The 16,856-nt window shown below is 38.6% G+C and overlaps 2 protein-coding genes and 1 long non-coding RNA gene across 7 annotated transcripts; 1 reads left to right on the forward strand and 2 right to left on the reverse strand.

Moving 5' to 3' along the window:
• Window positions 1-247: 247 nt before the first annotated feature.
• LOC112174014 (probable pectate lyase 20) lies at window positions 248-4,470 on the forward strand. Its single transcript, XM_024311698.2, has 7 exons — window positions 248-460; window positions 638-694; window positions 1,196-1,261; window positions 2,846-3,488; window positions 3,585-3,688; window positions 3,781-3,919; window positions 4,038-4,470. Exons 1-7 carry the CDS (start codon window positions 342-344, stop codon window positions 4,254-4,256), a joined length of 1,347 nt encoding a protein of 448 aa, XP_024167466.1. The 5' UTR covers window positions 248-341; the 3' UTR covers window positions 4,257-4,470.
• A 4,989-nt stretch (window positions 4,471-9,459) lies between these two features.
• Window positions 9,460-11,976, reverse strand: LOC112173379. Of its 5 annotated transcripts, none has more exons than XR_002925552.2 (6): window positions 11,748-11,976; window positions 10,878-10,933; window positions 10,630-10,778; window positions 10,412-10,506; window positions 9,948-10,016; window positions 9,460-9,825 (listed from the first exon to the last, which is right to left on the reverse strand). It is a non-coding gene; the product is annotated as an uncharacterized LOC112173379 (long non-coding RNA). The 5 variants fall into 5 exon arrangements; XR_005801094.1 differs by having other exon boundaries at window positions 11,042-11,976; XR_002925550.2 differs by having other exon boundaries at window positions 10,630-10,766; window positions 10,878-11,976.
• A 382-nt stretch (window positions 11,977-12,358) lies between these two features.
• On the reverse strand, window positions 12,359-15,583 carry LOC112174851 (putative kinase-like protein TMKL1). Its single transcript, XM_024312669.2, has 2 exons — window positions 13,905-15,583; window positions 12,359-13,199 (listed from the first exon to the last, which is right to left on the reverse strand). The coding sequence occupies exons 1-2, from the start codon at window positions 15,292-15,294 to the stop codon at window positions 12,559-12,561; spliced, it is 2,031 nt and encodes a 676-aa protein (XP_024168437.1). The 5' UTR covers window positions 15,295-15,583; the 3' UTR covers window positions 12,359-12,558.
• Window positions 15,584-16,856: the final 1,273 nt, after the last annotated feature.

Genomic DNA, 16,856 nt, shown 5'->3' on the forward strand with positions numbered 1-16,856 from the left:
AGAGCAGGTGCGGCACGTGACTGACCGACACAAAGACTTTGGCACGTGGCGGTCTTAAAGAGGAAGAGAGAGAGGGAGAGAGGTATAGGACTATAGGAGTCAGTTGGTGGCGGTTAAAGTACGTACCGGTGGTAAAAAGCTGTTGAACGATTTGATTCTGGTCAAGGTTAACTCAACCATGGTTGAAACGAGTTAGGCAGACTGATCCCAGTTCTCTCGTTTTCTATATAAACACTGCTCCATGACAACTTTTCTTTGACTCCACTTGTTTCCTTCTTCTTCAATTTTCAGAGCTAGCTAGAGAGGGCCAGATATATATAGCTGTGAGATATATACAGAGCATGAGATTAGCTAGCTCGAAAGCCACAATGCGGTTCTATATGACTCCACTGCTGCTTCTTTTGGCCTTGCTCGTAAGCGTAGCGGCTTCAATAGAGAATGACAAGCCTTTACAGTCAAGGTATGCATACGTTTAACCCTCGCAATTATACCTTTGATTTATTTTGAGTCCTTGAAATGCAATGCGCGTGCTGATTTAATTACCTTTGATCTTAGCTACATTTTGTAGATTGGAGATTGCAATGCAGTGTTGTTGAACTTTGATATACTGATTCAGTTTGTGTTTTTGTTCCGACAGGTCCGTGGGACTAGAGGAGCCAAAAAGCTCCATCAACTCGTCAATGTCGACAGAAAGGTCAGTTTCAGCACCGTACTCTTTCGTGTTCAGTTTTTAGATCTTCAACTCAATTTTACTGTTCGATCCCACCGTCCAAATCACAAGCATACAAATTCAAAGTCATTATAATCTGGATCTGGAAAAACTGTACACCTTTCATGTAGTTGCCACAGTTCCCCTGTTTGATTTCTCTGTTCACCTTGGTGTCACTTAACCTTGTTGCTTTTGACTGTGTTCCAACAGTAATTACCCTTAATTACTTTACCGGATTAAACTACAGGTTCAGTTTCATATTAATCATCATTCTCATCTCACTTTTCCCCTAAATCAACTCCCTCTCTCTCCACGCTTACCGGTCCTGCGGTCCTGCCTCTGCCCCTTTGTGCATACTTTAATTAGGTCGTTCACGTTGCATTAGTGGGTTTTTACTATTTCTAATCTTGCGTTAGTACACTGTTTTTTCATGCACAAAACGACACCGTTTGCTTAACTCTGGTGAACATTATCCTCTCTCTGCAGGTCCAACGATGACTGGAATGAGCACGCAGTAGATAATCCGGAGGAGATCGCGTCCTTGGTTGATACGTAAGTCCCCCTTAAACATTATTTTCTGGTCTCGTGGGGCACACTCACATGACAGTCAAAACTGTTTTTTTTTTACTGCGAAAATTACAGTCAAAATGGTCAACTAGTTTTTGATGCAAGCTATCTTATTGGCTTAGATGCCTAGATTTGGTAAGGACCCACTTTTTATCTTTGTGAATTTAACCTGGTCATGGTCAAAAGCATTTCGTTTTCTGGTGAGATTGGACCTGGGTTGGAGTATAATTCTGGCAATTTTTCTTTAAACCCTATTTATTGTAAAAGCTTCTGTGCTCTTCTGGTAGAATTCAATTCTCTTTGTCATCTATATATTCTACAAGACCCTTTGTTTATGCGTCTTTAATGATATAATTATAATAGTTTTCAATTGGGTTTAGTGTTTTAACTTTTTTGGTGAACCTGGCTTTTGGATTCTGAGGAATCAAAACACCATGTTCTTGCCTGCACCAATCTCTTCTTTCCTCACATGCCAATGTCCCCAGATCCGCCCCTCCCGCTTTAATTTTGCATTATTTTCCCTTTTGTCTGTTTTTTCCTTTCCTTATCCAATCCTACATCGGCTTTTCCATCCCATTACCAATGTTTGTGCATTTTTGCCCTCTTTACCTAGTGTTATTTATGGCGATTTCTGCACTCCAATTTTAGTTTCGGTTTTACATTATGTACGTTCAAAGAAATTATAAACCATCATGTTTAGAGTGTATGTAGCTAAAATCGGAGCCCCGGACGCCAATGTAGTAGCGATCACTATTCACAGGATCTCATCGAGTCTTGATAATTTGTCTGGTCTAGAGAAAAACAGAGAGAGAGAGTTTTACACCGGAATATCTGTTCCATTCACTTAGATGATCACAAGCTGCATGGGTTAGTAGGGTAGAGAAGTTAATTCTGCTCCCCATTGCTAGCCTGTCAAGGCTCATAAGCTCCAAAACCAATCACACAGATCACAGATCTGGTTCCATTTTTGGTACCAGAAGTCTCTCATGCCAGAATTTTCTTACATGTTTAGCTGGTATGTATATCAGCTGCCCCGGTCTGACATGAACTACGTTGTCCAACATGAACCCAATAAATCCCATTTTCAAAGAGTTAAACCTCCCACCGACACAAGACCAGACTACAGCAATAAGTTCGTTCTCACCTCCATATTTATGATCTGCTTCATGAAAATTTAAAAATCCAGATATTCCGTATGGACCGTAGCCATCCGTATCATCCCTGTAAATTTATTCACATGGCCATGACCCTACATGAGACAAGATACATTTGCTGCACATGCTTAACAGTTCTCACAAGTTGTTAGCTCACGAACAAGAACACGTTTGCACATTTTTATCTTAACTTCTTTAAGACATTTTATCGAACACTTCAACTTTATTGTTAGGGTGACAACAATTGCTTCACATACTTTGAGTATGAACAAATTTGCCCGTTAGTTTACTTTGCTTATTAAGTTAGTTTTATCTTTACTTCTTGAGGCATTTCGTCGAGTATTTTGATTTACAGAATTTAAAGTTGTAATTTAAATATAACATACTAATAATGGTTTTATCCTACTACTTTCAGGACCATTCGTAACAGTACTGCGAGAAGAAACTTGGGATTTTTCTCATGCGCAACAGGGAATCCCATTGATGACTGCTGGAGATGTGACCCACAATGGCAGCGCCACCGCAAGAGGCTAGCCAATTGCGGCATTGGGTTCGGGCGCAATGCCGTAGGCGGCCGTGACGGAAGGTATTACGTTGTAAATGACCCCGGTCATGATGATCCGGTGAACCCCAGGCCCGGTACCCTCCGTCACGCTGTCATCCAGGACAGGCCTTTGTGGATTGTGTTCAAGCGTGATATGGTGATCACATTGAAGCAGGAGCTTATAATGAACAGCTTCAAGACCATTGACGCTCGTGGAGTCAATGTCCACATTGCTTATGGAGGTTGCATTACTATTCAATACGTTACTAATGTGATCATCCATGGTCTACATATCCATGACTGCAAGCCTACCGGCAATGCCATGGTCCGGAGCTCACCGAGTCATTATGGGTGGAGGACCATGGCTGATGGGGATGGTATATCCATTTTCGGAGCCAGCCACATTTGGGTCGACCACAACTCGCTCTCGAATTGCGCCGATGGCCTCATTGATGCTATCATGGGTTCTACTGCCATTACCATTTCTAACAACTACTTCACTCACCATAATGAGGTGTGAATCTACACAATCCCATACACCAAATTCTTGTGCTTGAAGATAATTAGTTGCCAAGTGAAACTAAATTCTGATATTGGTTAACTGGAACAGGTTATGTTGTTGGGGCACAGTGATTCCTACACAAGGGACAAGCAAATGCAAGTGACCATTGCCTACAATCATTTTGGTGAGGGACTCATCCAAAGAATGCCAAGGTAAAATTTGTGAAGTGATTCTTTAACTTGCAAGCAATATTTACATTATACATATAACCAAATGAGCTAACCCAAATAATTGAATTTTGCAGATGTAGACATGGGTATTTCCATGTGGTGAACAATGACTACACTCACTGGGAAATGTATGCCATTGGTGGAAGTGCTGATCCCACCATTAACAGCCAGGGCAACAGATATCTCGCCCCTACCAACCGTTTTGCCAAAGAGGTAAAATACAATGCTTCATTTTCCATCGTTTAATATATGATATGTAGTTAGACTGTTAACTAATTTCAACTACTATAGGGTAGATTTTGACAGTTGCAATTGAATTGGTGTATGGCAGGTGACACATAGAGTTGAGACCACAGGCAGATGGAGGCACTGGAACTGGAGATCAGAAGGAGACCTACTCCTTAATGGAGCGTTTTTCGTCCAATCCGGAGCTGGTGCTGCAGCCAGTTATGCCAGAGCTTCAAGCTTAGGGGCAAAGTCATCTTCCATGATTGGCAGCATTACTGCTGGTGCTGGTGTTCTTAATTGCCGGTCTGGTCGTCAATGTTAATTCTCAATCCCCATGAAAGAAAAAAGAATAGAAAACCAAAAAAAAAAAATAGAAACAAGAAGAAAAAAGCAAGAAAGAAAATATTACTCATTTCTTTCTTGCTTAATTGTTAGAGCGCCTACTATTATTGGTGAGTTTGCAGCATTATGTTTACATCTCTTCCCCTATTTGTCCCAATCAAATATTTGAAAAAAGTGTACATTTTTTTCTAGCACGTTACTCTGGTCCTTGTGAAACCTCAAGAAAGGATTGTTTGTACTCCTCTACTTTCAGTAGTTTACATAATTGCAGTTTAGGCAATTATGTATGTGTTGCATTGAGAGGATAAAGCCACATTGTTAGCATGTGAGGAACCACAAGGCATGTGATGCATTTACCTAAAGAACATAGGCATGCACATTTCTTCCAATTAGTTTGTTTCAGATTGCTTGTTACAACCTTTAATGGAGCCGTCACTTTTTGCCATGTGGTTAGGGAAGAAAGAAAAATATAAAAATCCATTATTAAGCTAATAAATCAACAGTTAATTTTTAGCGAAAATTATTTTACGCACCGACGGTGCAAGTGACCCGACAGTCAATATATAATCTCAGCCATTCATTTGATCCAGCCATTCATTTGACACTAACACTATACTAACGCCGTTAAGGAATTGAAACTCAAAAACAATCTGGTCAACATAGTAGAAACCCATGAGATGAGTAAAATATTTATCTAATTTAATCAGGGTAAAATCTGGGAGTCAGAAGCTGGAGAAGTCGGGCACATGGAGGTTGTCTGATTATGGGCCGCCGACGATGACAAAGAAGAGATTGAGGATGCTCCTAAAGTTCCTCGTGGCTAGGCCTTTGATTGTTCTGTCTCCGATTGCTTCATCTAAAGTTGCCCAAAAGTGTTTGATGAAAAGCCAGCGATCCAGACCACCAGCAACCGAAGAAGACGAGGTGATTATCAAGGCTGTGGTGGCCAACTGAATCAAATCTAGCTGTTGGGTATATAACCATTCTTGTTGGGATTGCTTGAACCTGATCATTGTACTTGACGGAAGAGATTTCTCAGTCCCTATGGCCACAACTGAAGGTTGATAGGTGCCCAGTACCAACGGTTGCTGCAAAGCTTCAAGATAAGGGGGTCGAAGATGAACGGGCGAATAAGGAAATCTGGATTCTGGATCTGGGTATGATAAATATCAAGATGGAAGAATGTTGCACACCACCAATTGTTGGAACAGTGGCTTCGAACCATGCTGTTGTTTGTTTTCTCCTTCTTTTTTGTTTTTTTTCCCTCCCTCTGGTTGTCTTTTCCTTTCTTTAATTAGACTACAACATAAATAAATAAACAAAATATGTTAGTTACAGAAAGTTGAAATAAAAATATTTTCATGAACATTATATTTATATCATTTTCGCTGTGTGGATTCGACCCACCTCAATTTCGTCCTATAGTTATTTTTTTCTTTAATAAATTACATTAATATTTTACTTATTAAAAAAATATAAGCTGGACCACATTTTTTTTCCTTAAAAAACCTACATATTATAAAACTTTGGTTACGAGCATTATAGAACACAATTTTTTTTTTTTTTGTGAATTTTTTTTATAGTTAACGGTTGATCATGTGGATCGTGACCTAAACGAATACCAAATAGGATAATTTATATATTATAGATTTATAACCATTTTACACCATAATGATCACATCCAACAGTCCGATTAGCAAATTTCTTTTTTCTTCCACATTATTGGTCTTGGAAGATATATATTTGTTGGTTATCTATGAAAAAATTTGACCACACTAGAATATTCAACATTGGCTATATATAATTTGCATAGTAATATGAACCGTGTGAAAATAGTCCTATTTACGCCTTTATTAAGAAGGCCAACTGTTAATAACAGCCATCTATAAATATTTTTTTTTTAAATGATAATAACAAATCATTCAAACTCCGATTTTCAAAAAATGTGCAATCACGGGATTTAATAGCCGAGTTTCAACTATTATTGTACAAATTTTCAACCTAGAAGCTCCTCTAAATTAAATTGCTTTTGGATAAATTTAATGAGTAAATAGGAAGGTATAAATATATATTTGGTTGACTACATAAATCTGGTCAAATCAATAACGAATATGGCTAAATTTTCTAGCATATGCATATAATATCTCAATCATCACATCTAACTGTCAGTTTGAACAATTTCTTTTTTGTCGATCATGTTGATACTGAAAAATGGTATACATTTTATATAACCAATGAAGAAGGAAGACAATCTTAGTAGGCATCTTAAAATTTGTTTCGATCAGAGAAACAAAAATGAAAAATAGTACGGAAATACTATAAAAACCAAACTAATTGGAAAGAGTACGGAATTAAACCACAATTCAACGACTGATTTATTATATCATCGCATCCAAAAGTCGGTTTTTCTAGTTTATTAAGAGTTGATGAGGAGTACTCTTGTTGAAGACTAATTGAAAATTATATGATCATAAATGTAACTTCGGTTGACCAAGCGGATCGAAATTGAAACAAAGATGAAATTCATTGTATTTTTTACTACAGGGAAGAAATATTCGAATCATCTTATCCAATGGTTGATTTCTCCAATTTCATTAATCTCGATGGGGTTGCCATTTGAGGAATCTAATATATAAACATAGGGTTGTAAAGTTAACAATGATTGATCAAGTGGATCGAAGTTAAAACGAAGACGAAATTGACTAAATTTTTTTACAACAACCACAAAACGTTCCAATCTTCTCATCTGACCGTTGGTTTTGCCAGATTCATTTTTCTATGTGTCGTCACTTTTTGAAGGTCAACATCACTTTATATGCAATATGCAAATTAGACAACACTAGTAGACACATCGGTATTTCTTGTGATTTGCCAACTCGGACTTGAAAATTTTTGTTTTCAACCCTTAATAGGTATCCACCATGCAATTATATACACCATATGAAAAAACTAGCATGGTTCGTGGTCGATATGACATCAGTCAACCAAATGGTTATAAATGCTACTTCGGTTGACCAAGTGGGTCGACGTTGAAATTATGATGAAATTGGCTAATTTTTTTTTTACAAAAAGCATAGAATATTCAAATAATCTCATCAAATGGTTGATTTCTCAAGTTTCATATCTCATGAAGGTATTGTCCTTTGAAGATTTTAATAAATAAATATTGGATTATAAAGAAAACATAGGCTGACCAAGTGGATCGAAGTCGACCCGTAAACAAATTTTGCGATAATTGTAAAATATTCTAATGATCATATCCAAAGGTCAATTTTTCAAATTTCGTATGTGTTGATGGGGTTGACCCTTGAGGTATAAATGTATATTCGGTTGACCACGCGGATCAAGATTGAAAAGATGACGACAATGGCTAGAAATTTTACCATGTACCTATAACATCCCGATCATCATATCCAACGGTTGATTTGACCAATTTCTTTTTCCATGATCATGTTGATTTTGAAATATATATATTTCTATACAACTAATGAACAAGTTACACAATTTTAGTAGGCACATAAGAATTTCGTGCAATTTAAGAAATCAAAAAATGAAAAATGATAGATTCAATCTTGTCCATATATTTTTCTGGTAGAAATATGCACAATGTGAAAAAAAATTGGCTTTGTATGTCGTAATTCCGGCCTCAATTTCTAATTTTATCTTTACCAAAATATCTTGTCACTAAAACAACAAAAAAATCGATATTTGAGCTATCGTGACCGTACACTATTATGAGTAATGATTCTTTTGAAAGCTTTCATTGTATGTAAATGTATCACACTACAAGAAATTTGACACAATTTTAATGTTGTAATTGAAATTTTTTTTTTTTTTGAAGAAATGAAAATATTGTTTTGTGAACACAAAAAAGAAAAAAAAGGGATATTTCTCAATTACGGGGAATTTTAGCAGTACGTTGTTGAATATTTTATTCTATTACCGCTTTGCTCTCATCCTCTTCGTTCTGAGGCCGCGAAAGAATTGAATTAGAACTCAAAAACTCCCGCCACGAATTTGTTCTCCCGCTCCCTAAATTTGAGTTGATAAAAACCAAAGTGGTGGAGAAAAGAAACAGATAGTCGGTCTCAGAGGTCTCCCCCATCTCTATCACTCTTGACGCATCCCATTTCTGGTTCGCTCTCTTTTTCTATAGTCTATCCCAATCTCTTCTCAATTAGGTTTGAAATTGTCAAATTCCAGTCCTATTTCGTCTCTTTAACTCTTCGATTTTGTTTTTAGATTCCAGATCTTAGAGATTCAAGCAACCAGTGCACTGATGTCTGGGCGTGGAAATGGATGCAAGGGTTTGGGTAAGGGAGGAGCAAAACAACATCGTAAGGTCTTCCATGATAGCATCAAGGGCACCAAGCCATCCATGGCGAGGAGAAGGAGATCGGAAAGCAGGGATTGAAGAAGAAACTCCTCAAGGAAGGTGAAGGCTGGTTCAACAAAACGTGTTCGACAAAATGATTCTAAATTGCTTTCTTTTGAGGTTACGAATTTGGGTTTAACCTACAACAGGTTTTGGTCTTTTTTTCTGTTATGCCACTAGTGATTGATCTTAATTACCACTGACTAAAGTATTTGGGTAACTAGACATCACGGGAATGAGTGAGGCTAGAGTGTTCAGGTGGTGACTTCCACCAAGGAGGCATATTACGTGTAAAGCTGCGGTTGAAATGGGGTTGTTTCCAGTTTATCAGATGGAGACCAAAGAAGCTAGTTCCGGGTACAAAGGGAGTCATGAAATGTACTGACTTGTGAGAATAGTCTAGACCGTGAAGTAGGGCCTTTAAGTATATTGTAAAGGTTTCTGTAAATCCCAGAGGATAAGTGCAAATAGGAATTCAATAGTTTTTTGTTTGTATAATCACCATATGGCTTCCAGTTAAGCAAAGAGACCATTTTTCTATTTCTTTCGACTTACTCAAAACATTATGTATGGCATATATGCTCTACTTTCCCTCTCTGAGGAAACTTACCACTGTTATGGCATACTTCTTTCACGTTAGATTATGCGGAAAGCAAAATTATGGTCACTCTTCATAGAGGGAGTCATGAAAGGTATTTTCCGTTACCAGAGTCATGAAAGGTACTGACTGACAGATAGGGACTCTTCAAGTGTTCAGATCCGGTTGTTTATAATTAAAAAGGTATAACTTCTCATCTCAACAGACGGTGCAAATAGGCACACTCTTTTCACATTAGATTACGTGGAATGAACTGCAAAAATAATAACTGGAGTTTACAAGAGCTCTATCAAAGACAAAATACTTTTGAATTGCAACTTCTACACTAAAAACACATTGGATCTTGATTGGCTGGTTACATATCTTAAACCCATAACATGAGTTCACTTTATTATACTATACAACTGACATCGCATCTATTTTTGAAAGGAATGAGATTGTTTTAACAAATAGAATGATTAAACTAAGACTCCTGCAAAAACAAATTCAGGAAGGGAGTGGGGTCTTCCAGCAATCAAGATGCATACGCAAACTACCACCTTTTAACCTCCAGGCTCCAGCAGTCTTCTCCTTTCCCTGCACAAGTCCTCTGCATCTTTGTCAACCAGGATTATGTAACCATTTGAAAAATCAATGAGCAATGAAAATGCTTGCACTATATTACTTGACGAACAGTTAGCTTGTAATTTGTTTCTCACCTCTTTCTCCAATCTTTTTAAGTTGTCCTTCAGGTAGCATGAATACAACATTTAAACTTTATCCATTGCCTGTAAAGAAACTAATAATCTATTCAAACGAAGATTAGAACATAACGATGTTACTAACATATCAGTAAAAACGTTTATTAAAAGCTCAATACTAGACGAATAAAGATACAGTTCTTCATGAGACTGCCACGAATAGAGACCAAGAAACTGGAGATTTTAACATATTGTCTAATAGTACCAGATATTGGGACGCATTGCAATCACTAAATATTAGGACATAAATACGCATAAGAATAGGATTGATACATGTTCATATTTAAAGAAACATTTAATTATATAAAAAACAGTGTGACTAAAGATTTATCAAGCTCCAATTACAAAACTTAAAAACAAGATCACATGCTCATGGAGAAGAAAACAAAAACCAGCAAAAGAATTGAGCACAGTTACATTACATTTGGATCAAACGGATTAGTTGACAATCCATGACTGATATCTCTTCAAGGGCAACTTCAAACACTTGTTTTCACAATAATGTGGTCTAGCTTTCCTGCATAGACATATTTCAAAATATAAAGAAGCAGGCAAGCCAATTAGTACATGAATGAAAAATCTGCAACTTGGAATGAATAAAAAGAGAGAGAATTAGGCAAATGAGAAATTGACCATCTACCTGAAGATTCTCTTCAGCTGCGGTTTGCTTAACCCCTTGATAATGCTGAAATTACAGCCTCTATATATAAGGTTGTATTCACTTTAATGGTTGGTCACATATCAGCAAAACCTCCATTGTACTTCAGCCAGATTTATCTATTACAATTGCTAAATGTGAAGCAAGCAAAATGAAAAAAATCCTCAAAATCAAACATGCTCATATACATGTATCCAATCAAACCAGGTCAGTAAGTTGTTAGCACATACCAGATTATCTGGCAACAACCTTCTATGTTTACATTGCCTTGGTAGTAACCATTTTTCTGAGTTAAAATTAGGATAAACTTTTAGCCAGAAATTTAAAACTGATAAAAAAAATTCAGATCTACGAGGAAATTCAAGACTATAGATACTAGATATGTAATATTTACACGCACTCAGCAGAGCCCCAATTTCTTGCGCTGGTTGGATTTTGTCTGAAATTTCTTCTCTTAATACAGTTAGAATAGTCGACCCTACAACCCTATTCAACACCATTGCGTGACCGGACATATAGTAAAAATGGCCGTACATCTGGTCCTCTAAACACCTATGCAAGTATCATTGTGCGTGTTGATATAGCAAACTCAACTAAATAATGATTTTCTTTGTCTTCATTTCACTATTTTACCATATTTGATATTGCAGTCAACCCATTACAGTTTGTTGGAACCAAAAGAAAACGGAAAAAAAAAACTCAACCCATTACAATTATTCGCAATGAACTACTAAGGATCAACCATAATCTTTGATATTGTTTTCAATTTTTGGGCTGCTGCCAACAGTGATCTACCTACGCTTTAGCTCAATTAATACAAAAAGAAATATGAGTCAGAGTAAAGCTTTTGCTTAACTAATCGTTACCCTCAAACTGCAACGGCGGCGATGAAGGGGTGACCCAATGTCTGAGTCACAACCACCAAAACATTCACTTAATCCAAGTTCATTATAGCACAATCATGTAAAACTAAAATCTCAAAAGCATGTCAAAATGTCAAATTCTACACAAACAGAGAAGCATCAACGATGAGGATAAGCTTATTACAATGCTCGGTTTTGGACGGTCAAATCTGTCGGGTAATTGAAGCAAGTTAATACCTTTATGAAGCTGCCTAACCACAGCCTTGCTTCCACCGGCGCCTGAAAGTTCCTCAGCGTCGTGCCCTCAACCTTTCCCTCACTGTGAACAAGCCGAACCCAAATCTCGTATATTTGAATACCACGACCACTGGGCTGTGCTGTGTAGCTATCCTACAAATTTCTGCAATTCTTTTTTTTTTTGAAAGGAATTTCTGCAATTCTTTGCGGCATAGAAATTGAAAGATCGGGGGGCGGGGGGGGGTTGTGAATTAGGTTTCAGGTCGATCTCAACAACCACGTGCTTGCCAACTGCTCGTGGTAAATTTTGTTTTTACAACACTTTTATTTTTTTCGGTCTTCGTTTCAGTTTTCATCGCTAACCATGAATACCAACGTCTGTTAGCACACGTGACTTGCACACTGCTGGTGCAAGTGACCCGACGGTGCATGGAATCCTCTCCGAATTTTTAGAGTATTTACAACATTGATCAACCCAAAACAAGAGTAATTTAGATATTCTTGGTTAACGCAAAGAAGATTGCATGTGTGATGCCTCTAGAGATTGTTTTGTAGTGAAACATAGAGGTTATGCATCTACGCATTGAAATTGCAGAATAAACATGAACATATACTTTGATATTTCATTCATTCCAACACTGCTTAAAGAGGAAGCTAAGAGAAGCATCGTCATAAAGTACATTGAAACCATGGATTGATCTTCATCCTGGAAATAGAAACTCATATATGAAACTCCATCACCAATCCATTATAAGCTAGACAACTATAATGCTCGACTGACAGATAATTTTAACATTTGAGAAAAGGAAACTTAAAATGGGGTACCAATCTCACTCCTTTCTTCTGCTGGGCTGTACAAAGCAGACCTATTCCTTGGTCTGTTCTCCTCCAACTGCTTCACAACTTCATCCATGGAGGGTCTAACTGAAGCAACTGGAGCACAGCAACCCATTGCAAGTTTTAATGCCTGAACCAAACCTTCTTCCATGGGATTCCTTATCCCCTTCAACACCTCCACATCGAAAACCTCCAATGTTGTCTCCTCCAGAACTGCCACTTTGACCAGTGAAGGCAAATCCACAAATTCGCCACTCCTCCCGCTTTTACCAGGCTTCTTGCCTATCAGAATTTCCAATAGCAAAATACCAAATGCATAAACATCTGTCCGAGAATTGCACTTCTTCATCTTTTGAAGCTCCGGTGCTTTGTAACCATCAGCCTTTGCAACAGCCACCATTTCATCTGCTACAGAGGGGATCATCACCTTGTCGAGCCCGAACTCAGTGAGCCTAGATACAAAAAACTCATCCACAAGCACATTCTTAGATCTTACAGTCCCATGAGTAACAGGTGTTTCAAGACCAGAATGGAGATATGCTAGTCCTCTAGCTATACCCAAGGCAATTTTGTGTCGCCGAGCCCAGTTCAGCACAGGTTTCCCTACTCTAGATTCTGCATTCAACCAAAACAGATAAAAAGATATTTCAATGAATCTGCATCAAGTGTCCATATGAAACCAAACAGCATATAATTAGTGTACCAATTCAGGAATTATTTGCCTTTTCTTTAAGAAGCTTATTGTTTTAGTTCATTGGTTGCGGAAGCAATGCTGATCACTAATTCAGAGAAAAATGAAACTCTAAATATTAGTTTCTTATGGTCAGTGGGCTATAACTGACCTGTTGTTGCAAAACTATTGAGGTTGACTTTTATGAACTACAGAAACTGACAACTCTGGAGGAAAGTATGGTGGGAGGGACCTGTAATCAAGTTTCCAATTTCCACATTCCATCTTATGGTAGATTGTGGAAAAGTGGATCCTTTCGCAAATCATCAAAATCCTACCTAGGCGAGGGAAGTTTGGTGAGAGGAACCTGTGATCAGGTTTCCACTCTGGTTTTACTATGTTGTTTTCCAGTCACCCTTATCTATTGCTCAAAACTAATTTCTATCTGGGTCAATAGATAATTACAATATAGTTGATGTCTTTAAATTTTCCAACAATCACAAGGGGCCAAACAATTATAATTGGAAGTATAAAGCTAACATAAAATTGGAAGTATTTGGTCATAAAGCTAATTCTCAATATGGAAAGACCACAAACTATACTATACAGGCATAGAACCAAGTACAAAGAATAGTGAAAGATATCCATACCATGTAAAAGATCATGAAGGCTTTTGAGAGGAAGATGGTCATATATCAGAAGCTTCTCCCCTCGCTTCCCCTGATAGAAAGCTCTCAATGGAATCAAATTCTCATAGCGAATGTGGCCCAATTGCTTTATTACAGGCACACAAGAGCTCCCATCTTTGCAACTACCTTCCCTCAACAACCTTAAAGTAATGGTGCCCCCATCAGCAAGCTTTGCCTTATAAACAGTCCCATAGCTGGTCTTCTCCAACACTTGTCCTGTTGCATTCAACACATCGTCTAATGTCAAATGCTCACCTCCCTGGAACAATATAAGCCTTCCCTGATCACCACCGCCATCACCAAGACCGCCATTTTCTTCATCTTCTCCTTCCTCCAACTCGTAGTCACTCTCTGCGCTGCTGTTTTTCTTCTTGTGTTGCACATACCCAATACACAGTGAAGCCAAAACCACAGTCCCAGCCATCAAACCAATGACAATACCAGCAATTGCTCCAGGGCTCAACCCAGAGCTTCCACTACAACTTCTCAAGGGCGCCCCACAAAGTCCAGGGTTGTTCCCCTCAAAAGACTCCACACCAAACTTTGATCCACCAAAAGCTGGCAACACCCCACTAAAGTTATTGTGTGAAAGGTTCAACTTGTCAAGTTCCAGCTGAGCTAAACTCACCGGAACGGGACCCGAAATCATGTTTTTCCCAAGATCAAGCTCCTTCAGCCCACCAAACTGGGTCACAAACTCAGGGAAGTTCCCTGAAAACTTGTTGTCACCCAAATCCAGTAGCTGCAAATTTTTGCAGGTAGAATTGGGCAATGCAGGTTCAGGAACAGGCCCAGATAACGAATTACCATGAAGCCTAAGCGAGACAAGATTCTCACACAAGTTCCACACAGATGGAGCTAAAGCCCCAGTGAACAAATTGTTGCCCAAATCAATTTCAGAAAGTGAAGAGCTGTAGCCAAGCTCAAGTGGGATGGTCCCACTCAGTGAATTAACACTAAGGTACAAGCTTCTGAGCATAGAAAACTCCCCTATCTCTCTGGGTATTGAACCAGAGAGATTAGCAGAGGGGAGCTGAAGAGAGAAAAGGTGAAGACTTGGGTCTCTGGAGAGAGAAAGATTGGTCCAATGGGGTGAGGACATGTCATTGCAAAGCAAAGGAGAGCCATTGGAGAAAACCCATTTCAGGCCTCTCCATTGGCAAACAGGCAGAGAAGTGTTCCATGAAGTTAACAACAAGTTCTGAGCGTTACCTTGCAGTGAAGCCTTGATGTTTCCCAACAGAAGCTCAACATCTGAAGAAGAAGAAGAAGAAGAAGACCAAGTGGGTAAGACATTGAAGCATAGAATGAAGTAGAGCAGAAAGCAAAACAAGGGTTTCAAAATCTCCATGAATGAAGCAGAGAGAGAAAGAGAGAAAGGGGAAAGGTGGTAATGTAGTGGGGGGCAGTTCAAAGAAAGAAGCTCTCTTTTTTTGGGAAAAAAGCTGACAGGGAGTAGTGTTGTGTTGACTAGGAGTTACTAGTCCAACTCCTCTACGGTTTCTGATCCCGGAATTCGTACGATGTTAGCTCTCCACCGTTCGATCGGAGCGAAACGTTTCACAAAAGCAATAAAGAATTATTGGGGGCAGGCTTTTTTATATTGAAAGGTGCACGACCATCTTTGGAGATAGTTGATATTTCGAGCTTATAGCCCCGTAGGGGTTTGCCAATGCAGGAAGTCACCGAGTGTTTGTGTCTCTTCGAGGGGGGAGTGTGCGGGGAGGTGCAGTGGGGATATGGTGGTCGTTGATCTTGGGGCGTACACGTGGACGTCGGAGTGGGAGTAGGGGTTGATTGGAGGGTGGAGATGGTGAGGGAGTGTGGGGTTCGATACAGAGGAGTCGGATGGGGTCCGACATGTCGTGGGTGACAGCTTGCGGGTCAGATTACAAAGGAAAAGGGAAGTAGTACAGACTACAGACTACTGACTACTGACTGCCGAGAGCAGGAGCAGATCAGAGTGAGGCACAAAGGAGGGTCCGAGGGTGTGTTAAAGGTGTTGTTCACATGCTGTGAGTTCCACCTATTTACCCTGTGGGTCACATTGTGTGAATATACTAGCTTATGATTTGGAAGAGGTTCATGAACAAAGAGAATCACATTCTTTCTTAATTTTCAAAAGACATGCTTGATTTCTGTCGTTGGATACTCATTATGTCCTAAATATCTATTTCTTTAGAGAATATGACAGATAACATGCATCCTTAACTTGTCGAGGTAAAAAATAATTAGGAAGTGAAAATTTTGAAAATTTAGGCATCATACAAACAAACCATAACATTATGATGCTAGATATTTTTGGATCTAGAATTTAAGTTGTCAAGAAATGAGTTGATAATGTGTATAAGATGAGTAAATTTCTACGTTACATAAATATATGGTTACATTAAGTAGATTGAGTTTGATACAGAGATAGACTGACTATATGTATTAGTAGTGCAAGTTTGGCTTAATCTCAATTTTTTTTTTTTTTTTTTTGAAGAAGCAAACTTTATTAATTAGATACGATTACAATCGTATATGAGGGCATCCAGTATAAGATCTGGAGCATTAGTAAACCATTCAAGATTAACATTGAAATCAAAACTATGACTATCTAGACGATGAGCCACCATATTTGCCTGTCGAGGAGCAAAGCAGACTGTAGCCTCCCCCAAAGCAAGCACTAGACTTGTGATGTCAAGAATCAAAGCTGCTAACTCTGACCAATCCTCAACTAAGGAGTTTGATGGCTTGAACTGCGTGCAAACAATCACTCTCAATCACAACCTTGGAGACATTCAAAGCCTGCAGAAGTCTCAACCCATATTTGATAGCTAGGAGTTCCGCATGCAGAGCAAAAGTCACCAAACGTGCTCTGCAAGAAAATCTAGCGAGGAAGTGTCCAAACTGATTCCTTAGAACACCTCA

Source organism: Rosa chinensis, chromosome 6 (assembly GCF_002994745.2).
Source record: "Rosa chinensis cultivar Old Blush chromosome 6, RchiOBHm-V2, whole genome shotgun sequence".
Lineage (NCBI taxonomy): Eukaryota > Viridiplantae > Streptophyta > Magnoliopsida > Rosales > Rosaceae > Rosa > Rosa chinensis.